General features: G+C 40.6%; 1 protein-coding gene across 7 annotated transcripts in view; it reads left to right on the forward strand.

Annotated features, from left to right (window-relative positions):
* Positions 1-4947: 4947 nt before the first annotated feature.
* Positions 4948-22388, forward strand: part of hspa12a (heat shock protein family A (Hsp70) member 12A) — a 50109-nt gene continuing 32668 nt past the window's right edge. For all 7 annotated transcript variants that reach the window (XM_088304502.1, XM_088304503.1, XM_088304506.1 and 4 more), the window contains exons 1-2: positions 4948-5223; positions 21764-21840. In XM_088304502.1, coding sequence (XP_088160628.1) covers positions 5193-5223; positions 21764-21840 — 108 coding nt within the window. In that variant the 5' untranslated portion in view covers positions 4948-5192. The remainder of the gene's footprint in view (positions 5224-21763; positions 21841-22388) is intronic.

A 22388-nucleotide genomic window follows, 5' to 3' on the forward strand; every position in this document is an offset into this window, starting at 1 on the left:
ATGGGCCACCCAACCCGTTGCTCTGGTGAATAGCAAGTGTGCATATCTGTGGGTCTCAGTCTGTTCGTGTGAACGTACAGGGTGCCTTGTCTGGTTTGGGCAAGGTTAGGGAGTTTAAAGTGTGCCCTATAGATGTGAAAGTGTGGTAATTGGTTTGGCAATAAAGAAAAGAGGATTGTTGCTAGAAAACAGATGTAGTCGATGTCTTTTAAAACCCAAGATCAAATCTTGGGGTGTTGAAAGACTCGAATCTGACTTTCCAAGTGTGGATAATCAGTACAGAGCAGGGGTCACCGATCTGGTAGCCTCCAAAGACCACATGAGTAGGCGTGGACCTGTTCTGAAAATAGCACACCTCTGATGTGACATTGTAATTTTTTAGGAATGTGATCGAAGTAACTATTTGAAATGTAAACACTGTCAGATATTTACAGAAATAAGGTGGTGCTGATTTCCATGCTGACCACGGAGAGGCACCCCAAGGACTGGTTGGCAGGGTTCGTAGATCTTCACTGATTTTCTTGGACTTTCCCTTTTGTTCTGAGATCTGAATTAAATATGGGTCATGTTGGTTCCAGCTGGTGACCAAACACTGGTGTTGTCCATGGTTAGCACGTTGCCATCTGTAGTCAATGTCACTGGCCGGCCGTGCATTTTACACCTTGGCCTTCAGTGAAATCCTACCAAGTCCGACTTGAATAAATCCCCCTCATATTACCATCATTTATGACACCATGTCTGGACAAATAATATACAGAAACACACTTACACGGTACTGAGTACCTAGGTTCTCTTGAAAGGATGTCTTCATCGACACTGCTTATCCTGTACAGGGTTGCGGAGGATGCTGGAGCCTATCCCAGCTGACTACGGGCAGAAGGCGCACTACACACTGAACAGGTCGCCAGCCAGTCACAGGGCAGACATAGACATCGTCACTGAGCGGGAACCGAAACCACGCTGTCAGGCGGGTGTACCACAACACCATCAGTGACTCTCTTGAATGGTCCATCTTGAAAATGGCCTTGCAAGTGTATCTGCAATAAAATCCGCAATTTTTGCTCCTTTGGCCATTGTGGTTTAAAAAAGCAAGAATATACTTTACATTTTCGAACAGTCGCTAGTTACGACTTCCGGGTGTGTTGATTCCGTATGGCGCTGCCCCCTCACAAGTGAGTAACCAAACAGAAAATGCGTTTTTCACCTTCAAAACAAGGCCAATGAGAAGGCTCGCTGTAACCAAGTCGTGATCTGATTGGCTATTGCAACTGTCTATCAACTGTAAACACCCCTAATACACACACAGAATAGACGCCCACACGATTGCATCTGAAGGCATCGGACGAATTGTGCGTGCCACTGGTATTATGAAATCTGCCTGGCAACACAAACTAGCTGAATTCTGATTAGACAAAAACTCTCACCTAAAAATACAATCGGAAATAATATGACATCAAGAATAATGACAAATAAGATCATATTTTTCTTGATTATGTTAGGCCGGCAGAGAAGGCCTTGACCGCCCACCACTGGTCAATGTGGAGGGAGAGCGTGACTGTGAAGGTTCAGCCCATGGTGGAATATTCATGGGCAAAAGTCACATGACTTAGTGTGTCAAGGATGTGGTTGATTGTTGTTGGACTCTTTTCATTTATCTTCATCCTTTTGTCTTCTGGCCCTTTTGTATGAGTCCTTGCCGTTCCAAGTTAAATTTCTCCAAACTACTCTTTCAGTGGCGACAGTGGATCCAATACACTATTGAGGTACCTTCCATATATTTTCTATACTGCTCTTCATTAGTTGGACTGGTCACCAGACAGCTGCAGGAGTCCAACAACAACAACTAATCATTTCAACTCAAACCAAAGGACAATTTGGAGCATGGGTGTCAAACTCAGCTTCAGAAACCAGGTCGTTACCTGAGAAACTGATTGGTCGTTACCTGAGCAACTGTGATGTCATTTTCAGTCGACAAAGTGACAAAATTGATGCCCGTGAGATGGCTAAAAACGGGTAGATTTTGCTGCTTAACTCATATTCCACAAAAGCAATATCAGGCGCATTGCACATTTTATTGGAAATATTTTTTGGCGGGTGACTACCCCTTTAAATGTAAAATGGGGTTGGAGATCCCCAAAAACATTTGCAACATCAAGACAATTAGAAATTTTGGTAGGGATTTTAGCAAGAAATGAGAAGTAGTATTAGCTTTTCAATCAAATTGGTCGTTATGTGTCCGACCAATCCTTTGGTTAAAAACAACCAATTTAGAATTGTAGTGTTTTCAACCAATCTATATTGCTGACAGGGCCACCCGATACCAATGGGTCATTTTAACCAAGATATTGGTTAGTTGCCCCCCCCAAGAAAAAAAAAAAAAAGAAAAGGCCAATTGCAGGGGACACATTGATGAACAGCCGTCCACACCTGGGGACAATTTAGAATGTGCAAATAACTTACCATGCATGTTTATGGAATATGGGAGGAAACTGGGGTATGTGCAGGAAGGCCATGGATTCAAACCTACAACCTCTGCACTGTCAGTCAGATGTGCTTACCAGTCATCAACTGTGCCACTTCATTATATTCACATAGGTTTGCTTTTTCTGAATGTTTGCTGCTAATGTTATACATTAACGGCTAACTTATGCCCCCATCTATGTGTGACCTATATCTTTGCTGCTGTAACACTGCAAATTTCCCCGTTGTGGGACTAATAAAGGCCATCTTTATCTTTATCTTCATTTCCACCGACAATACAATACAATACAATATATACTATACTAAAACTAAGATATTTCTCCACTAGTTAGGGTTAAGTGTTCATTGGTTAATTAAATGAAATGTATGAATTACAATTACCGGTATATAAATTAATCCATCCATCCATTATCCAAGTCGCTTATCCTCAAATTTATTAAATTAACATGTTCTCTCTGACTATACCAGTCAGGCTGGTGAAGTGTACTACCTGTAACCAATTTCAGTGGTTGTTTGGCTAACCAACAAAATTGGTTGTACTGTAACCACCCAAATTGTTCAAATTATGTCCCATCTATTGGCCAATGAAACCATAAGGTAAACCAAAGAGATTGGTATTTTTTAACCAAACTGCTTTCACAATAGGTGGCAAGGTGGACTACTGGTTAGCGTGATGGCCTCACAGTACAGAGGTTGTGGGTTTGATTCCGGCTCCAGCCTTCCTCTGTGGAGTTTGCATGTTCTTTCCGTGCCTGTGTGGGTTTTTTCCGGGTACTCCGGTTTCCTCACACATTCCAGAGACATGCATGGTAGGTTAATGGAACACTAAATTGTCCCTAGGTGTGATTGTGAGTGTGAGTGTGAGTGGTCTTTGTGTATCCTGCAATTGGCTGGCAGTTTAGGGTGTACTCGCCTAATGCTAGAAGACAGCTGGGATAGGCTCCAGCAACCCCGTGACCCTCGTGAGGAGAAGCGGTACAGATAATGGCGAGTGTTACAGTAAAGTGTCAAAATGGCAGCTCCCAGAGATGGATAAAAAATAGTGAAATTCTTTCCCTAATTGATATTCCTCTAGCAAAGCCATGGGCAAACTAAGGCCTGGGGACCACATGCGCCCGTTAAACGTTTTAATCGAGCCCGCCGAACTTGAAAAAAAATGAAATGAATAAACCATGTTCATGTTTTATTTTCTAAATACTGTGGCGTGTCAAAGACAGACATTTTGTTGTGATGCTTTTGTTCATTTTCATATAAAATTAAATGTTTTATTTATTCTCAGATGAGGTGAGGTTACCAAAACACTCCATCCTTCTGTTCCTGTCAAATTTTAGAACCCATTGTGGCCCACCAATCAAAAAGTTTGCCATCCCATGCTCTAAACACAAAAATAATCAGACCCTCATGTTTAGACTCGGGGGTGCATAATTATGATTTTCTTATAGATTAAAAGAAAGATAAAGATAAAGATGGCCTTTATTAGTCCTAAAATGGGGACATTTGCAGTGTTACAGCAGCAAAGATATAGATCACGCAGAGACGGCGGCATAATGTAGCCGTTAATATATAACATTTGCAGCAAACATTCAGAAAAAGCAAACCTATGGGAAGATCCACAGTACGATATACTTATATACACAAATCCACATGTATATACACACTTACATCCCTCAACATGTACAAGTGTAAGGAAACACTCTTAATGTCTGTCCATAGTGCAGAGGGAAGTCTGTCCAGGGTACAGAGGATAAATAAATAAAAATACTGCAATGATAAAAAGTACTGCAATGATAAAAGAAAATGCAGTAATGATAAACAAATTACAGCATTGGTCAATATAAGTACACCATTGAATAAAGGTGCATTTTTCAATTCCACAAGATCAAACAAATGTAAGCGTTTTGGTCCCTTCTTCATTTCAACCTGGTGGATGTCAAACTTAAACCAAGTCACTGACTCATTTTCACCCAAATCGATTTTGACTGTATAGGAGCTGCAACAATAATGCACAATATTCCAAATCCCGTGCTCTTTACTTTGTGTTTTAAGAATAATCATTCAGGAATAATAAATCAATATTCTGTTGTATCTACCTGAAGCGATTGTAGACTGAGGAAAATAAGACAACTGCTGAGTAAAATAAGATGGAAGATTTCGCATTTCATAGGGTATTCTACATTGTGCAAAAAAATGTTAATTGGGTCTGACTACCTTCCTCATCTAATTCTACCATCGGTAAAGAGTAGAGTTCTTTTGGCTCAAAACATGTGCATGTCGGCATATTTTTGGACAGCAAAGCATGATGCAGGATGTCCTGCGCCAAGCTGCAGCAGGGTGGTCAACTCGTACTGTCTTCCAGGCCAGGACAGCCGAGAATGTGATGGGCGGGGCTTTGAGAGCAGCCGCAGCAGTGTGGGGTCCCAACATCCTCTCTGCTCAGTGCCTCCCTCCCTCCCCTCCCCTCCTCCTACACTTCACAGACCTCCTGCCTTTCCATGTCTCCATGTGCTTTATTTTCCCGAGCACAGGACGTTGCTAAGGGAAGTGAACTTGCAAGCTCCTAGTCAAAAAAACTCTTCACCCCCCGAATCGCTATTATCATCATTATTTTATTTTTATTTTTTTTGTCCGGGTTATCCTACGAAAAGAAGAAAATTGCTTGGTGTAGCTGCATTGGGGAGAAGGCTCGGGAGGAGGCGAAACTAGGAGGCTCGATGACGACCAAAGAAGACAACATTATAACAGGTAGGCTCATTTAACACACTTCACTCATCGTTCTTAGCGTGCGCATCGTGTTGGGTTATGACCGCCAAAGTGCTAAGAGATGATTTCCTCTTCTAAATAACCTCCACTGGCGTGTGTGAGCTCGGAAAAATGTTTTCGAACGCAGCGAAAGGTCGCTGTAGCCTTTGCCTCCTTCTGTTAACGGGAACCGCAGTGTGTGTGTGGACATCACTTCCTTGGCCGAGACTACCATCACTGCGGACAATATGGCGACATTCAAACTTAATCACCCCTTTAGAGTTAACTTTGCCATCTTGTGGAATTCATGACAGTTTCATATTGACACTTGGCGCTCTATAACGGTGCTGAGCTGGATCACGGCCCACCCCACTAGAGTTGAGACACTGCAGCAAAAAAAAAAAAAAAAAGTCTGCACCATGTCCTCAGGTAGCGCAGTGTTCCAGGCTTGGCTGCGGTGGGTGGGCCACTACGCCCCTCTTGGCAAACCTTCACTATTTTAAATATTTATGAAACATCACATGAAGTGAGTCAGGTTAAATCGCCTTTTAAATCAAACACAAAATTATAATAAAAAGAATGGTGATTGTGACAAACACTACTGTAGTTAAAGGGACAATGTGAGTGTGTAAAATGTTTGGATTTTTCAAAATTCAAAAAGCCACTAACTTCAATAATATGCAAGATAATCAACGCACATAAAAAACATATATATATGTTTATATATATATATATACATATATATATATATATATATATATATATATATATATATATATATATATATATATATATATATATATATATATATATATACAATCATGGGTCTAGTAATTCCTTATTATATTACATGGGTGGCGCCTCACTGGACAGGACGCTGTCATGTGTACCCGCCATCTTTCTCCTATGAGGACCCGAAGGAGACAATCGCCTTATCACAAATTTGCTGCGAAAGAAATTGGTGGTAGGCTTACGAGGTGTGGTCCCTCTGAGGCACCGTAGTGCGCGTGCTTCAAATGTCACTAAATCCTACACATTTTCCATTTAAAGCCTGATATCATTTTGTAATAGTGTTTTAATACACAGTAATGTAAGCAGGTAAAGGGCAACCAATTGTCCAGTATTAAATGGGTGGGTTAAAGTATATCCCATCGTACTATATTCTTGAATTTGAATTACACTCAATTTCTTTAAATCCTTGCAGCTAGTAAAAATACCCATGAATCATTTCTCATTTGCAATTTTATTACGTTTTCAAATCAGTAACAAATGGAATAGTGGTACAATTGCCTGACTTTGGTGCTAGGAATGTTGGTTCAGTTCCCGCTCAGTGACGGTGTCGGTACTGGATGTGATCGGCTTGCTAGATGTGATTAGTGTCCTTTGGTGGCCTGCGCCTCTGTTTGTTGTGTTTGTATGTTCTGAGTTTCTAAATCAAAATCAGAATCATTTTATTGACCAAGTAAGTCTCCGGCAGTATGAACTATGCTCGTATTACAGTAACAGGCAACTAAGATGTGGCATATCGGTATAGAAAAACTATACATAATGTAGAGGCACCATTGGGCAGAAATGAGAGCTGTGCAACAGTTTGGACAGTCATTAGACCTGAAATAAAATGGTCAGTGGTGTAATACTTACAATACTACGATAGTTGTAGAACAGATGAATTTTCTGAGCTCTCATCTTGGTTCTTGAAGTGTGCAAGTCCTCAAGAGTGGGCAGGTGGACACATGATTTTTTTCCTCAGGCCTGACTGTCCGTTGCAATCGGATCTTGTCCGTTTTTTTGGTTTTTTGGTTTTTTTTGTGGCTGCATCGAACCAGACTGTGATGGAGGAATATAGAACTGATTTTATGACTGCTATGTAGAACTGTCTCAACAGCTTTTGGGGCAGCTTTGCTTCCTCAGCAGTCTCAGGAAGTACATCCTCTGCTGGGTCTTTTTCTGAATGGAGTTGATGTTGGCCATTTCAGGTCCTGAGAAACTCTAATTTCCAGGAACTTTGAAGGTCCAATAATAATGATTAAAAAAAAGAAAGTAAATTTATTGCTACTTTTGCGAGGGTCATCCTTCGGTGTCCTGCGTGCCTATCAAAGATGTCACATCAATGTTCAGTTGCTTTGGGAATCAGACTGTTGTAATGGGAGGGAAAACATGGAAATGTTTTATTAAATATTTCACACGATATCCAGACATTATATTAATACAATCTTGTAGCCCGAGTGAACCACTGCATTGTTGCAAGTTTGTCAGGAGAAACGTAAATGTTCCACTGTGTTCGCTGCGCCAGCTTCTTGGGGAATAGGCGGAAGTGATGTAGGAGCCGCCGCACCAACGTGACAGTAATGCAGTTTTTTTATTTAATTGTTTTATTTAGCGAATCAAAATCCGCAAATAGAACAGCAAGGGGAAATAAAACACAAGGCATAGAAATATATTTGAGAAATACATAATTAAAGCAGGCGCGCAGCCACCGAAAGACCCCAATCACATCTAGCAAGCCGATCACATCTAGTCCTAACAGTGTCTGTTTGTGCCCTGTGACTGGCGAGTGACCAATTCAGGGTGTTGTCTGCCTTTTGCCTGAAGTCAGCTGTGGTAGGCTCATGGGACCCTGTATAGCTTAAGCGGTATTGATGATGATTTGGTACTCATTTTATCCGGCAGTTGGCTGACGACCAGTCCATGGTGTACCCCATATCTCCTCCAAAGTCACCTCGAATAATCACCAGCTCACCTGCAGCCCTAGTGGCGATACATGGTACAGCAATTGTTTAGATTGATGAACAGCTAGCGACTTTTGCTGAGAAGCTAGCTGTTACTGTTAAACTGCTTACTTCCAACACTGTCAAAAGTGAACTGGTCCTTTCTCTCATCATTTTGAGAAGTGTATTGCCCTACTTTCGCTTGTACCAACCCCGCAAGGAGTGACACCTGCCAGTGTACTGACATTTTCCCATCATGCTACTGTGAGCTGTCAAGCTGACTGCCTATCAGCTGGTGGCCAATTTTGCGATTTCTACGTCTTAGAATTTACCACTGATTTCCAAGGCCTCCGCATAAATCAAAGTAGTTCGCCGAATACAGGGCGAGGTGCAGAATATTACATTTACATGTAGTTTTCATCCGGCAGCTACATGTCACAGTCAGATAGAAGAGATTGATGTTCACACTGCATGGTCTGATACCCAATTCAGATTTTTTGTTAAATCCATTTTTTTTAGGTATTTGTTAACTTTACAAAAACAAAGGTGAAGAGAACGTGTTCATGATGTGACACGCATGCACATAAAGCACGATGTTGAGTGACACGCAGAAAAGACCATGTCATGCGGTAGTGTGGATATAAATAAAGTCCAGTGTGTAGGGAGTGACAGAGCAGCGATGCAGGAGAAATATTTAGGGCAAATGAGGAGAGACTTTTTGATCTCATTTCATGCAGACTTCTACTAAAAATGAGTCATTGCCGCACATAATAAATGAACTGTCTGCGTGGCTGGAATTCTGAATTACTCTTTTATTATTTTGCTGTATGCAGGATGTTTACAGTAACCAGGCCAAGTGGATACTTTTCTTTAATCTTTAATCTTTGCTTTAGTATCATTTATTCTGCCTCAAACCCATTGTTTGGTGACATGTTTTGCACTCTATAAGTACTGCAAATACAATGTTATTATTATATGTTATTATTATTATTATTACTATTTAATAAATACACCCAAGCGGGTCAAAGAGAATATTAATGTTGATTATTTTATAACCACAATGTTTCACAGGTTTTTGGTTTTGGAATTTTTTTTTTCAAGAATTCTTCAAAGATTCTTAGGTTGTTTTCAGACGTTTGTGAAAAATTAACTTGCATGAAGCCGCATTAACAAGAATTGCTCGGGGCAGATTGCTACACTTTTCGTCGTCGTGTATGCTCCAGAATGAAAGTGAGTTATTGAGCTCTGTTGAATTGATTGGAGTGCTATTAAAGCTACGTTGTTCTCTATCCCTGTGCATGCCTACCGATATAGTTTTTTAGCCATATCGCCCAGCCCTAACTCCAAATATGATAATGTGGTGTGTGGTGACTCAACACTTTTGGGATCAATTAGAACAAAGATGCAGCGCAAAAAACCCATGTAAAACTTACCTCACAAATGTAATTCAGGTGAATCACATATATACTGAAATATATAGATCAACTCCATATTAGTCCCAACACTTTTGACTGAGTGTATTGCTAGTGACATCTCACATCTTGGCAACACTCCTCTGAAAGAATAAAAAAAAAATGGTGTGTTGAATTTACTCAATTTTATTTCATCAAGTGGCTGCATAAACTAACATTTGGATCCATATGGATTGTTTAAATTGATGTAGATAGTCTACTTAAAAAATACCTGGGTCCAGATGATTTGATTACATGCAATCTCTTGACAAAATAAAATTGAGGGACTTCAACAAAAACTTTACCATCGTGAATGGTATTTGGCCTGTGCCTGTGACCTGATGTCCTGGAGTGATTGTCAGGCCAGTGTAAAAATCTACGTTGGTTGAAGAAATGCAAACTAGTACCTTGGGGCTTGACAAAGTCAGAAGGGAGCAGATGTTACAAGGCTGCAGCTCTAGTGGCGGGTAGTGTGTACCAAAGCAGAACTTGAATTGGTGTGCAAATCTGTTATTTCTGATTATTTCTAATGTGACTTGAATGCGACATTGTTCCCTAGCCTGCCACAAAGTTCTCCACCATGTGTCCTCCTTGCCCTAACAGCTAAACTAATCTGCAGTAACTTGATACAGGATGTTGCACCATCATGTGAAATGACATCACAGACATGATTTGTTATTCTTTCGAGGGGTTGTTTTTTCGACATCAATAGCCAGTACACACTGACCAGCAAAGGCATCTTTTTTTTCACCTTGTTCTATGTGTACAGTACTGATGTGTGATTGGCGTGTTGACGAAGAGAGGCAGATTTATTTTTTCACCTTCCCAAGTAGTATCAGAGACATAACAATGGTGGGATACCACCAGCATGTAAGGAAAGTCTGAAGTTTAACTTCTGAGTAACATAAACAATTCCTGCTTGCCTTGAAGTAATTGACTAAAATTGCCACACATTCAATGATAATCCTTAAGTGGAAATCCTAAATGTATGTGTGTTTTGGATTTGGAACGTCCCTGTTTCAGTTAGGTCTGTCTGATACGGTTAGACAAATACATCTTTTCTTTACTGTTACACCTCTGAGAGGCCATTTTAGTGCAGTAAAGTGTGAAAGTGACTATAGTTTCTGAAATAGTCAATATAATGTATAATGTCATAACCGCCTCAGAGTTGAACCTGCGATATGGAAGAAAGTCCACCCGCGTATTTGGGTTGTTGATGTTCCACTTTGGAAATTTTAAACAGCTAGGAGTAGTAGAGGTGTGCTGGAAATGAATTTGTATTCTGGTTTTTCAGCATAGAATAGAACATTTCCCACACATAACAGGAAAGGCACGCAAAGCGTAACTACTTTGGGATCCAGCCATTCGTCTACTCACTCCAAATAATCTAATTTTGTGTGCCATGAATGTGTTCCTTGCATAATGGCACCTTGTCACCGATAAGTAATTTACCATATGTTTTTTCATTAAAAGTTACTCAACCCTACATTCCCAAAAGGTGTTAATGGACTTGGCTTCTGTCGCCACATTCTATTGTCACATTGTTAAGGGGCCTCAAACATGCAAATCGCAATAGTTATCATGGTCTATGTTTTTGATTTTGGAATATACTTTCATGTTTTTTTCTTGCCTTGTCATGCTTATTGTGTTCGTTTGCAGGTATGTAAGCATACATTTTGAGAAATACACTGTTGAGGTAAAAATGAGTAAGTCACATGTTATTAGCAGTCCCGCTGAGGCTAGGGCAGCTTCTGCGACAACTCAACAAGCAGTGTGTCTGACACATTGCCATTAACAGACCCACATTGTCGAGAGAGGGATGTCACTAATGACCACATTACTTGATGTTAGATCATATATACCTTATATTACACGATATAAAAAGTGCTTTGTTGCAGCTCCACCTGTTGTGAAAAGCGCTTTATAAATAAAGTTGTATTGTATTGTATTGTACTTACTAGGGCTGGGCTAAAATCAATATCGCGATAAATTGAGCAATTTTACCTCAATAACGATGAATGCACGATAAATTCCCCCCGTGGACCAAAATCAAAATAAATGCAGGAAATGCATATTAACTGCTTTTTTTATTGACCAACTGGTACACATTACTTTCATTTGTATAAACATTCAAAATAGCTTGCTTTGCATGAATTGAACAATGTCACAAAGAACAGGAGAAAAAGGGTACCTCTCACAAAATCTTTTTCTACAAATAGATTGCGCCGAGATGCTGTCATGCCATTTGCAAAGGCCTAGATTTGTGTAAAGGTATCTTGTAAACAGTATAAATAATGTCATGTGCAAAAGGGCTAGTCGCCTGTAAACAAAATGCTAAATAAAATGAAAAAAATGTCAATGGAATGCCAATGCCAAATAAACGCGTGTGCATCATCAGGAAAATGTACCGTCTCAAGTACTCTGATGCGCAGTCACCACTTGTCTATCACAGTCAGGCTCAAACAGGGATCCATGTTGCGACTCGACCACAAGTCGGATGTGGACGCAAAATGCTTGACATGTCTACGCTCCCGTCCCGATGATGTCCATATCGGGAAGTGCGGTTTGCGACAAATATTTTCGTACCTCTTGTCGGCTACTTTCATGAGGCGTTTAAATCCTGTGCGCTCCACTGTAACTAGAGGAGCTAAATCTTTAGCTATGTGCTCGGCTATCGCGTCCACCTCTGAGACGTTCTCTCGTATGGTGTCGACTCCCTTAATGGGCTGTTGTCACTTGTCGAACCTTGCTTCTCACTTTGAACTTTTTGCACAAGCTCCAAGTCAACAGCAAGGTTGTGTTGAGGGTGGTGAAAAAGAAAAGGATGGACGCGCTGTTTCGGGTGCTTACAACGCACTTTGTAGTTCATGTTCTTTTGCTCAAACATCGTCTTTATGGAACCCAAAACATTTCCAAATCACAGATGTCGAATTTCTTTTCGGGACAAGCGCGACAGGAACAATTTCAACTAACGTTACTTCGTCTTCATCCGTGTTTGCCACTTCTGGATTTGAATTGCCAGCAACGAACGCGTCTCTGTTTACTTTCTTGTTCAGATGGGTGGAGTCACGTGACTACACGCGCTGCAGCCGTCCTAAAGGGGCATGAACGTAGCCGCAGACAGGAAAGACTTTTCTTTTCTTTTTTTTTTTTTTTATTACACCCAAATTTACCGAGATGGGCAAAATGATGCGGGTCATTGTAATACATTTCGGTAACGGTAAATTTTTGCTTAATTGCCCAGCCCTAGTACTTACAGTCATGGTTTTAAATCAAAACCAAAACTATCACCCAATATTAACTGAACAGCATACTAGCAAACAATGAAACAACCAAAACAACAAACAAATAATTGCAATTAACACAAACCATGTATCTCTCATGCAATTCATATCCCAAAAAGAAATAAAATTAACTCAAAACATGTATAAAGTGCTGCAAAGCATTCTGGGAGTCCTTCAACCTCAGCCAATCAAATGCCTGGTTAGAGAGTTGTGCTTTGGGACAGACTCAGACTTTGCCAAGAGGGGGTGCTAACATGTACTGTGAAATGCTCTAAATTAATCTGGTACGTTGCTTATGACAATAACACATTCACAGATCTATAGATCGTCTGTACACCAGACGCACCCCATTATTGGGTGCCCCGTCTGTTTTGGAGAAGATTTGGGAATTTATAGTGCACCGTATCGTTGTGAAAATATGTTTACTTAGTATGGTTTGCATTTTTACTTAAAATTAAATACCCCTGGTAACCACTCCCTGTCTCGCTTCCCTGCATTTGGGTCCTCAACCTCCTTGCGAAACATTATTATTTTTTTTTTTTTACAAGAATATGTTGTATGCAGCCCAACTAGTATTAACACAGAGTTCTGATTAAAGATAAAGATAAAGATGTCCTTTATTAGTCCCACAATGGGGAAATTTGAGGTGTTACAGCAGCAAAGATATAGATCACACAGAGTCGGCGGCGTAATGTAGCCGTTAATGTATAACATTAGCAGCAGACATTCATAAAAAGCATGCAAATATACACAGTATAAACGTATCTAGTGTAAGGAAACACGGCTAATGCCTCTCCATTATACATAGGGGGAAACGCTGTAATGATAAAAACTACGGAATGATTGAAAATACTGCAATGATAAAAATATTGCAATGATAAAAGTACTGTAATGCTAAGAGTACTGAAATGATAGAAAAGTACTTCAATGATAGAAAATACTGCAATGATAAAAGTACTGTAATGGTAAAAAGTACTGCAATGATAAAATATACTGCAATGGTAATAGTAAAAGTACTGCAACGATAGAAAAATACTGCAATGATAAAAGTACTGTAATAGTAAAAGTACCGCAATGATAGCAAATACTGCAATGATAAAAGTACTGTAATAGTGAACGTCCTGCAATGTAGAAATACTGCAGTTCTAGAAGTACTGTAATAAGAATACTGTAATGGTAAACAAAATACATCATTGGTCAATATTTAAGTACACCATTGGATGAAAGTACAGTAGTAGTGTATATTGCATCCTAGGACTGCAAAATTGCACTAATGCCCTCCCGTTTGTAGGCCTGACCCAATGTTCTTGCTAAGAAGTCTGACAGCAGTCGGCAGGAAGGTGCGGCGAAATCTCTCTTTGGTACAACGAGGGTGTAACAGTCTATCACTGAAGGAGCTGTGGAGTGTTCTCAAAGTGTCATTGAGTGGGTGGGCTGGGTTGTCCAGCATTGATGACAGTTTTGCCATCATCCTCCTGCCCCCCACTGAGTCCACAGAGTCCAGGGAGCAGCCCAGGACAGAGCTGGCCCTCCTCACTAGTTTGTCCAGTCTCTTTTTGTCCCGGCCCGAGATGCCTCCTGCCCAGGAGACCACTCCATAGAAGATGACTGATGAAACCACAGAGTCATAGAAGTTCCTGAGGAGTGTTCCCCGAACGCCAAAGGACCTCAGCCTCCTGAGTAGGAAGAGTCTGCTCTGACCCTTCCTATAGAGAGCATCTGTGTTGTCGCTCCAGTCCAGTTTATTGTTCAGATCAACACCCAGGTACTTGTAAGTTGAGACCCTCTCAATGTCTGTTCCCTGGATATTCACTGGTGCAGGTGGAGAGTGCCGACGCTTGCGGAAATCCACCACCAGCTCTTTGGATTTCCCAGCGTTGATTTGGAGGCGGTTCTGCTGACACCAGTCCACGAACCCCTGCGTAACCCCTCTGTACTCCCGATCGTCACCGTCAGTGATGAGGCCGACAATCGCATAGTCATCAGAGAACTTCTGCAGGTGACAGGTTGTGGAATTGTATTTGTAGTCCGAGGTGTAGAGGGTGAACAGGAAGGGAGCCAGAACAGTTCCCTGCGGCGCTCCCGTGCTGCAGAGGAGCACGTCAGACACACAGTCCTGTGTCCTCACGTACTGTGGCCGGTTTGTGAGGTAGTCGTGGATCCATGTGATGAAGTGGTGGGCCACTCCCGCCTGCTCCAGCTTGTCTCCCAATAAGGCGGGCTGGATGGTGTTGAAAGCACTTGAGAAATCAAAGAACATGATCCTCACCGTGCCCCCTGCCTTCTCCAGGTGGGAGAGTGAAGTGTGGAGCAGGTAGATGATGGCATCATCCACACTGATGCCAGGCTGGTATGCGAACTGCAGTGGGTCCATTGAGGAGCTGACCAGGGGGCGCAGATGGACGAGGACCAGTCTCTCCAGGGTCTTCATCAGATGAGACGTCAGCGCCACTGGTCTGAAGTTGTTGAGCTCCTTCGGATGGGGTGTCTTTGGAACCGGAACCAGGCAGGATGTTTTCCACAGCTGGGGGACTCTGCTCAGCTTCAGGCTCAGGTTGAACATGTGCTGGATGATTCCACACAGCTGGTCTGCGCAGGATTTGAGGAGCTGGGAGCTAATCCCATCTGGGCCTGCTGCCTTCCTCGCCTTCATCTTCCTCAGCTGGTTCTTCACCTGAGATGTTGTGAGGAACAAGGCTGAGCAGGAATCAGTGGTGGTTGTCTGATGAGGCTGGGAACTGGAGCCTGTGGAGAAAGAGAGGGGGAGAGAGGGTCTCGTTCGCAGTGGCAGGAGGGGTTGGTGGTGGCTGCAGCAGGGGAGCCTGAGCGGGGTCAGGCATTTGATCAAACCTATTGAAAAATAGGTTCAACTCATTTGCCCAGCTAATGTTGTCACACAACCAAATGTGTGTTTTCAGAGCTGCGGGAATAGCGTACAAGACACCAACACTGTCACTTGACTTTCTTGTCCTGACTCTGATTTCAAAATCCTTGTAAAATTTCGATTGTAATATTCCATATGTACAATGGAAGCAATGGAGTTCAAGGAACTCAAACAAAAAAAATCATCCTTCATGAAACTGTTAGAAGGAAGTGATAAATTAATGAAGACTCGTTACAGTGATTGAATTTTCTCTTCCCAACCAATTTTACTGTGGAATATATTAAAAATAAATTTACTCTTCTTTACCACAATCAGCAATATTTAAAATGGAACGGAAGTTCGGTTTTCTGAATTCTTTGAGAGGATATTTTGAGGACCTGTGAATGGTTTGTGTAACAACACTGTGTGTCATGGCTGAAGTTGATGTCAGGCTGTTTCCCTGCTTTGTGTATCTGGGCTCATGGCCAAGTTTGTTGGAGTGGGGCAGTGAGAGGGAAGCTTTTGGGGCATTGCCTCTTTTTCGGCATGGCATGAATAAAGGGACATCAGATGGCTAAAAGAAACAGCAGATGCTCTGTCCAACCTCATTTTACTGCAACCCCTCTCATGTGGAATGAACATGACTCTTTGAAGGCTTTCTGAGTGTGTCACCTTAGTTTGCTACGTTCACACAATTTAATGAGTCTCCTCTTCTTCTGTTATTATTACAATGGAGGCTTTGCTCGTTCTCCCTCCTCTCAGTCTTTGCCAGCAATGTTTTTCTGAACCAAGCTGCTGTTGTCCATTTTCAAACCAACTGTTTGTTCATTCCGTTGTCGACCCGGATAAAACCAATGTCAACTTTTGAATCAAAGTATTTGCATGATGGACAGGCACAGTTTGTAAAAATCCATGAGATATCATGGCTGTCCTTTGGGCTTACTGTCACATGAAAAGAATGATCGATTACCAAACTCACTAGAAAAGCATTAAAGAAAAGAACAACATAAAACAATCAAGTTATTTTGCTGCTATGTCTTGGCTTTCAGTGAACATCTTTGTTGAATGTGGAAGTCACATTTCTCCAAAAGGTTAACTAGTTCTTGGTCAAGACTAAACCAAGTCAAATATTTGTTCATCCTAAACACAAAATGGAGTGCACTTATATAGCGCTTTATCTCTGCAATATGGTGCTCAAAGCCCTTTACAAAGCCTCTCATTCATTCATTCACTAACAGGAGGCTGCTGCCATGCAAGGTACTGCCAGGTCCACTAGGAGCAATGTAGGGTTCAGTAACTTGCTCAAGGGCACTTTGACACAGTCACAACAGTTGAGAATCAAACCCACAACCTTTGGCTGGGAAGACGACCACTCTACCAATGAGCCATGTCTCCATGCTGCCAACAATACTAACTGGGCTCATTGTCAGTCGCTGCAGAATTTGCATATGGACTGCACATCAATGCTGTCACAACCAAGAAAGCATTAAGCTACTTGTCAAAACACACACTGTATGGTTGTCGACGTGTCCATGGAGGAGCTGTCATATTGTAATCTTGCAAATCAGCTCGATACATAAGAAAACAGATAGCTGAGTCCCAACAAGTGTGATCCAGCGACATAATGGGGCATCTCTTTAAGACTAAAGATAAATGTAGGGAGTGACTATATTTACCACATTTCATAACAGTTGAGTCTATTTGAAGTACAAAAAAAGTCTGATGAATTAATGTGTGGAGTTTTACCCAATATCAAAGATGATATGAAGTTATATAGAAGCTGTGCCTTTTCCCGTCGACTCTCTTGCCCATGTGTACTTGTTCATGTTTAAGTAACCTACGAGATCCCCCTGTTCTCGCTCATTTGGACATAAACGAGTTACAACGGAACGCCCTGGCTTTGTTTAGAATGAGGAGGAGACATATATAGTAAAAATAAACATATTAAAACTGTTGCTTTGTTATTTATATAACATTTTTGTTTAAAATCACCCTGGCTGTTCTTTTTGTCTTTTTTATATTATGTACGTATATATAACTGTGTTTGGTTTGTTAATGTTAATAAAGAAAAAAAAAACGTATTGTAAATATTTATCATCTCATCAATATTTGCACAACAGAGTACTGAGTTTTGAGATCCTCACAATAATAGTCCTCAAAATTATATTTCTTATCTATTGAGCTTTGCTCAGGAATATTTTATTGACAATCTAACATTAATATACAAAGAACATGTATATTACGAAATGTAAAAAATTGGTGGTGGGGGCGTGACAGGAAATAATTGAGAAGCACTGCAGTAGGCTAATGTAGCATGATTTGAAATGCTAAATATACTTTCCAATATTTCCTCCAGACTGTTGCTTTTTTTTTTTTTTTTTTTGCATTTTGATTGTTGGTATGTACTCGCCACATCCAATCTCTCGACGTAAGTAGGAGGGTACTGTCTTCTTGTCTTCCTACCAATCTAACAACCACGTAGGATGTGTCTCACTGTGAGGACTTTTATCGTGGTGGACGTGAAGCGTTCTGACATACCATGTGAGTAAGTCAGACTGCATTCACCAGGACGATTAAAAATCGGCTACGTACGAGACATGTTTGTCGGCTAAAATTCAGGCTACATTTGTGTAGCCTGATGACCTTATAAAAAGCACTTGGCTCACCACCATACAAAAAGTTTGCAGCTCAATTAAAAATGCAATTTTGAGCCATTTTCAGAAGCCATGACTGAAATTTTTACTGGCCTGGTCAGCCCAGTGTCAATAGGTGGGTTGTGGCCAGACACAACGACACAGTGTCCCCTGGCTGTTGGGCCACCTAATGTTGAACCCAAGTCACTGGCGTAGATACAGTAAATGAACAACAATATATGTTTCTAAATAAGACAGAAAATAATCATCCATCCATTTTTCTGCTTATCATTCTTATTGCTTGTTATTTTTGGTTGCCCTTTTTGGGAACCAATGGTTTAAGTGACATCAGTCACAATTCCTCCTTCAGACGCCCCTGAGCAGATTAGCCTCAGAGGGCCCCGCATAGGATGAAATCTGAATTCCTATTGGAGACAAAAGGAAAAAAAAAAGTAGGATTCACACACACACAAGAAGCAGTGCAGCCACAAGGAACGTTCGAAAATGAAGATAATCGATTGTTGGAAATTAATGAAAAAAATGTAATGCTATAAAGAATCTAAGTTGTAAATCCAGGTCAGTGCTTCTGTAAAAAACTTGCTGGCCCTGACCATTGATCCATTAAAGTAATTTTATGGACTCTGTGTACAGTAATATCTTTTGACTCATCCCCCTCGGGTAAGAGTGAAAGCGATTAAAGTGCGCCTTTTATGATTCATTTTGAGAAATACAAACTAGCGGTTGTAAAGGTGATTTGGGGAGTTGACTGCCATTGCTGCTGGAAAACATATTGGATTGTGGCTAGATAGGGTGTAGCCACAGGTGGTCTGTAATTCGGCTCTGTAATTGCTTGGCAAAGTGTATTATGGGACTTCAGACCACTCATCCTCTCCATAGGGGTGGACAAGAGGAAAGATGAGTGAGGTAGATAAAAGGATTTGATTGGATTGGATAACATGATGTCCTGCTGGGAGACAATTCAACAAGATGCTTATAATAAGTCAGACAAAATGATTATTATTGTGTGCATTCATAGAACACTTTAGGTTATTAAGACAGACAAATAGAACTAATGGCACACGTATGGAGACACACTTCCGTTCAATTGAAATGTCGTGTGATTTATTTTTAAAAAGAAGATTGCAGATGACTTTTTACTGCTGTTTGAATGGACAAGGTGTTTAATGAGATGTTGCAACGCGACATGAACTACTTGCTTTTAAAACGCACATGAATAGCCTCACCTGTATAGTATCCTATGTGGTTTGAGCTTAAACGAGATCCGTTGCCATTGTCCAACAAACCATTAAAGCAAGTTTCCAAACGCTCACTGTAAACTTGTGCATTTATTGAAGCTGTAATGACTGTGCCTTTACCTGACATGTAGCGCCACATCATCAATGACTGTGGAAAGATTTTCATGGTTTTGTTCAGCAGTTGTCAAGCACCAAACAAAAGTTTCACCAGCATCATCTTGACAAATACACATTTATCCTTGAATAGGACTTTCATCCAGTCATCCACAGACCATGATTGCTTGTCTTTAGCCCACTGTAAGCCTTGCTGTTTTCTCTTGATTTTTTCCGGATGGCTTTCACAATGTTTCATCTAACATTGTATGACTTCATAATATGTGCTAAATGTTGTCCACTCGGGATCCAGCCTGGAAGGAGGATTCCCCCATCTGTGGTCCCAACGCAAAGTTTCTTCCCCACATGGAATTTTATTGTGTTTTTCCTTGCTGTGCTGTGAGTTAAGATGATGGGATGTTGTTAATATTTGTCTACTATGAGCATTTGAAGCCCTTTGAGTCATTTCAGTGATTAAGGGGTATATAAATAAACTATACTTGTCTTTTGTTTGGCTTTTCTGTATGTAAATTAAATTGTGTTTCTTAAAGTTCTGCCTAAGATGTTGACTCCATGTTGACTCCAGTTTCCACCCATCCATCCATCCATTGTCTGAACCGCTTCTTCTCACAAGAGTCGCAGGGGTGCTGGAGCCTATCCCAGCTGTCTTCGCACAGTAGGCGGTGTATACCCTGAACTGGTAGCCAGCACATTGCAGGGCACACATAGACGAACAACCATCCACGCTCTCACTCACACCTCGGGCTAATTTAGAGTGTCCAATCAACCTGCCACGCATGTTTTTGGAATGTGGGAGGAAACCGGAGTACCCGGAGAAAACCCACGCAGGCACGGGGGGAATATGCAAATAGGAAGTTCCGGAGCTGGAATAGATCCCACGACCTGAGGCCACCGTGCCGCTCCCAGTTTCCGCCAATTTGTACCTTATTTATTTTGTTGTGCAATTTCTATTTTTAAGACACGTTGAGCTCTTCCTTGGTCTGAGAACCTTCAGATTTTATTATTACTTTGCCCAGATTTTAGACACTGCATTCTCACTCGGAACTGGCTGATTATTAGTCAGCAGGAATGATCAGATTCAGTCTGATGCCGTTATTTGTTTTAGAACTGAAAAATAAAAGAAAAAATGTGAATAAAAATGGTTTCGTGGAAGATTCATAATTTGTCATTTTTATCCAAAATGTAACATTTAAATGATCAGCCTCAGGAGTGGTGATTCCATAGTTATTGCCAGGGGTGGTTAAAAAAAATCCCTTTTGTTAAACCTACGTTAACAAAGTCCTTCTGAAAACATTGTAAATGTTCAACAAAATTTGACATAATAAAATGAGTTGTCAAAATGCACGGCTCGGGTAGTCCATGTTTGTTGTCAAGAGTAACACCTCAACCCCTCCAGCTCTCTCACCGTCTTTTCTCTTGTAGAATTGTATAGGTGAGGCTAGGTGACCTTGACCTTGGAAACAAGAAAGAGAAAGACGAAAGAACAAGGCAACATAATATGAATGTTAAACCTCGTTTGAAGAGACATTTTTGTTCTTTGGCTTTCGACTCAACATGAGACTGTTGCTGTTTCTGTTCTTCTGGTATCAATTGTTTAAGTGTTTTAACTTGTGTTCTAATTTCCTGCTAATTTACATTACACCATATAGAAAGAGCTTTTTTACAGCTCCAGCCGTGAAATGCGCTATATAAATAAATTATATTAGTACTCTATTGTATATAAATAGTCACCATGTCTTTGGCAATGTGAAACCTTGCACCGGGTTGCATGTAAATCAATGTGACTTGTTTCTTACCAGGAATTAAATGTGCAAATTCCATTTTTTGGGGAAAAAAAGTGTATGAATAGTAGGACCGTTTCTCATTACACTGGCAAAATCTCTAAGATGGCAACACCGAGTACCGGTGTGAGCCCGCATAATTTGTATAACTCCAGTATGTATTTCTTAAAGTTTGTCTTCTCTTAACAGTACTTCAGGTCAGGTTGGTCTTGTTTCAAAATTAAATAAAGAGCCAAACAAACATGCGTAAGTGATTCTTTATCTTAGGTGATGTCATACGGTGGTGAAAAGTCTCTTGTTTTTGCTTCTGCGATTTTGGTCAAATAACAAATTGCATTACATCAGGAACGTTTGACGAAAGTTGTTTTTGGCTTTATCTTTTTCTTAGTTCATGAAAATAGATGCTTGTTGAGATGGTGCAGTGTGGTCATGAATCGTTTTCTCTTTCTACAGATGAAATGGCTAATCCATCGCCAGCAAAGAGTATAGGCGACCCTGGAATCACACCACTGTCTCCTACACACATTCAGGTAATTCTTCTATTTTAATATTTTTCATCAATGTTAGTGACGTTCAAACTTTTTGAAAACTTTAATTTTAACAAGCCAATAGAGAAATTCATGAAAGGAAATTCTTAATAACGTTTCCAACTCTGGGCTTTTTGTTATGGGAGGACAAAGTCAAAAATAAAATGCATGCAGTAACTCAACAACAATGCAAACACAACCATAATCCATTTGTCAACTTCTAATTTGTGCTTTTTAGAAACATTATTCCCATAGAGAGTGGTTGAAATAGAATCCATTCCACTGTAAAATTGCTGCCACCGTGAAATATTAAGTGTATTGGCTCTGTTTTTAAGTAAACATTTAGCATTTGTAATTGTCATAAAACTACCCTTTGAAGATATGGTGGTTGTATCAACAAATGCAGAATAAGGATCTACATTTTTAAAAACAATAAATTTGTAGTAAACTTTAAATTGTTTGTGATGCAATGGACACCTTGATGAATGTGCTCACTTCACAAGGAGCATTCTGTTTCTTCAAATTCTGTTAATTCTGTGCCATGTCAGCCA

This window comes from Idiotropiscis lumnitzeri, chromosome 9 (genome assembly GCF_059441095.1).
Source record: "Idiotropiscis lumnitzeri isolate Australia: NSW breed Sydney's pygmy pipehorse chromosome 9, RoL_Ilum_1.0, whole genome shotgun sequence".
Lineage (NCBI taxonomy): Eukaryota > Metazoa > Chordata > Actinopteri > Syngnathiformes > Syngnathidae > Idiotropiscis > Idiotropiscis lumnitzeri.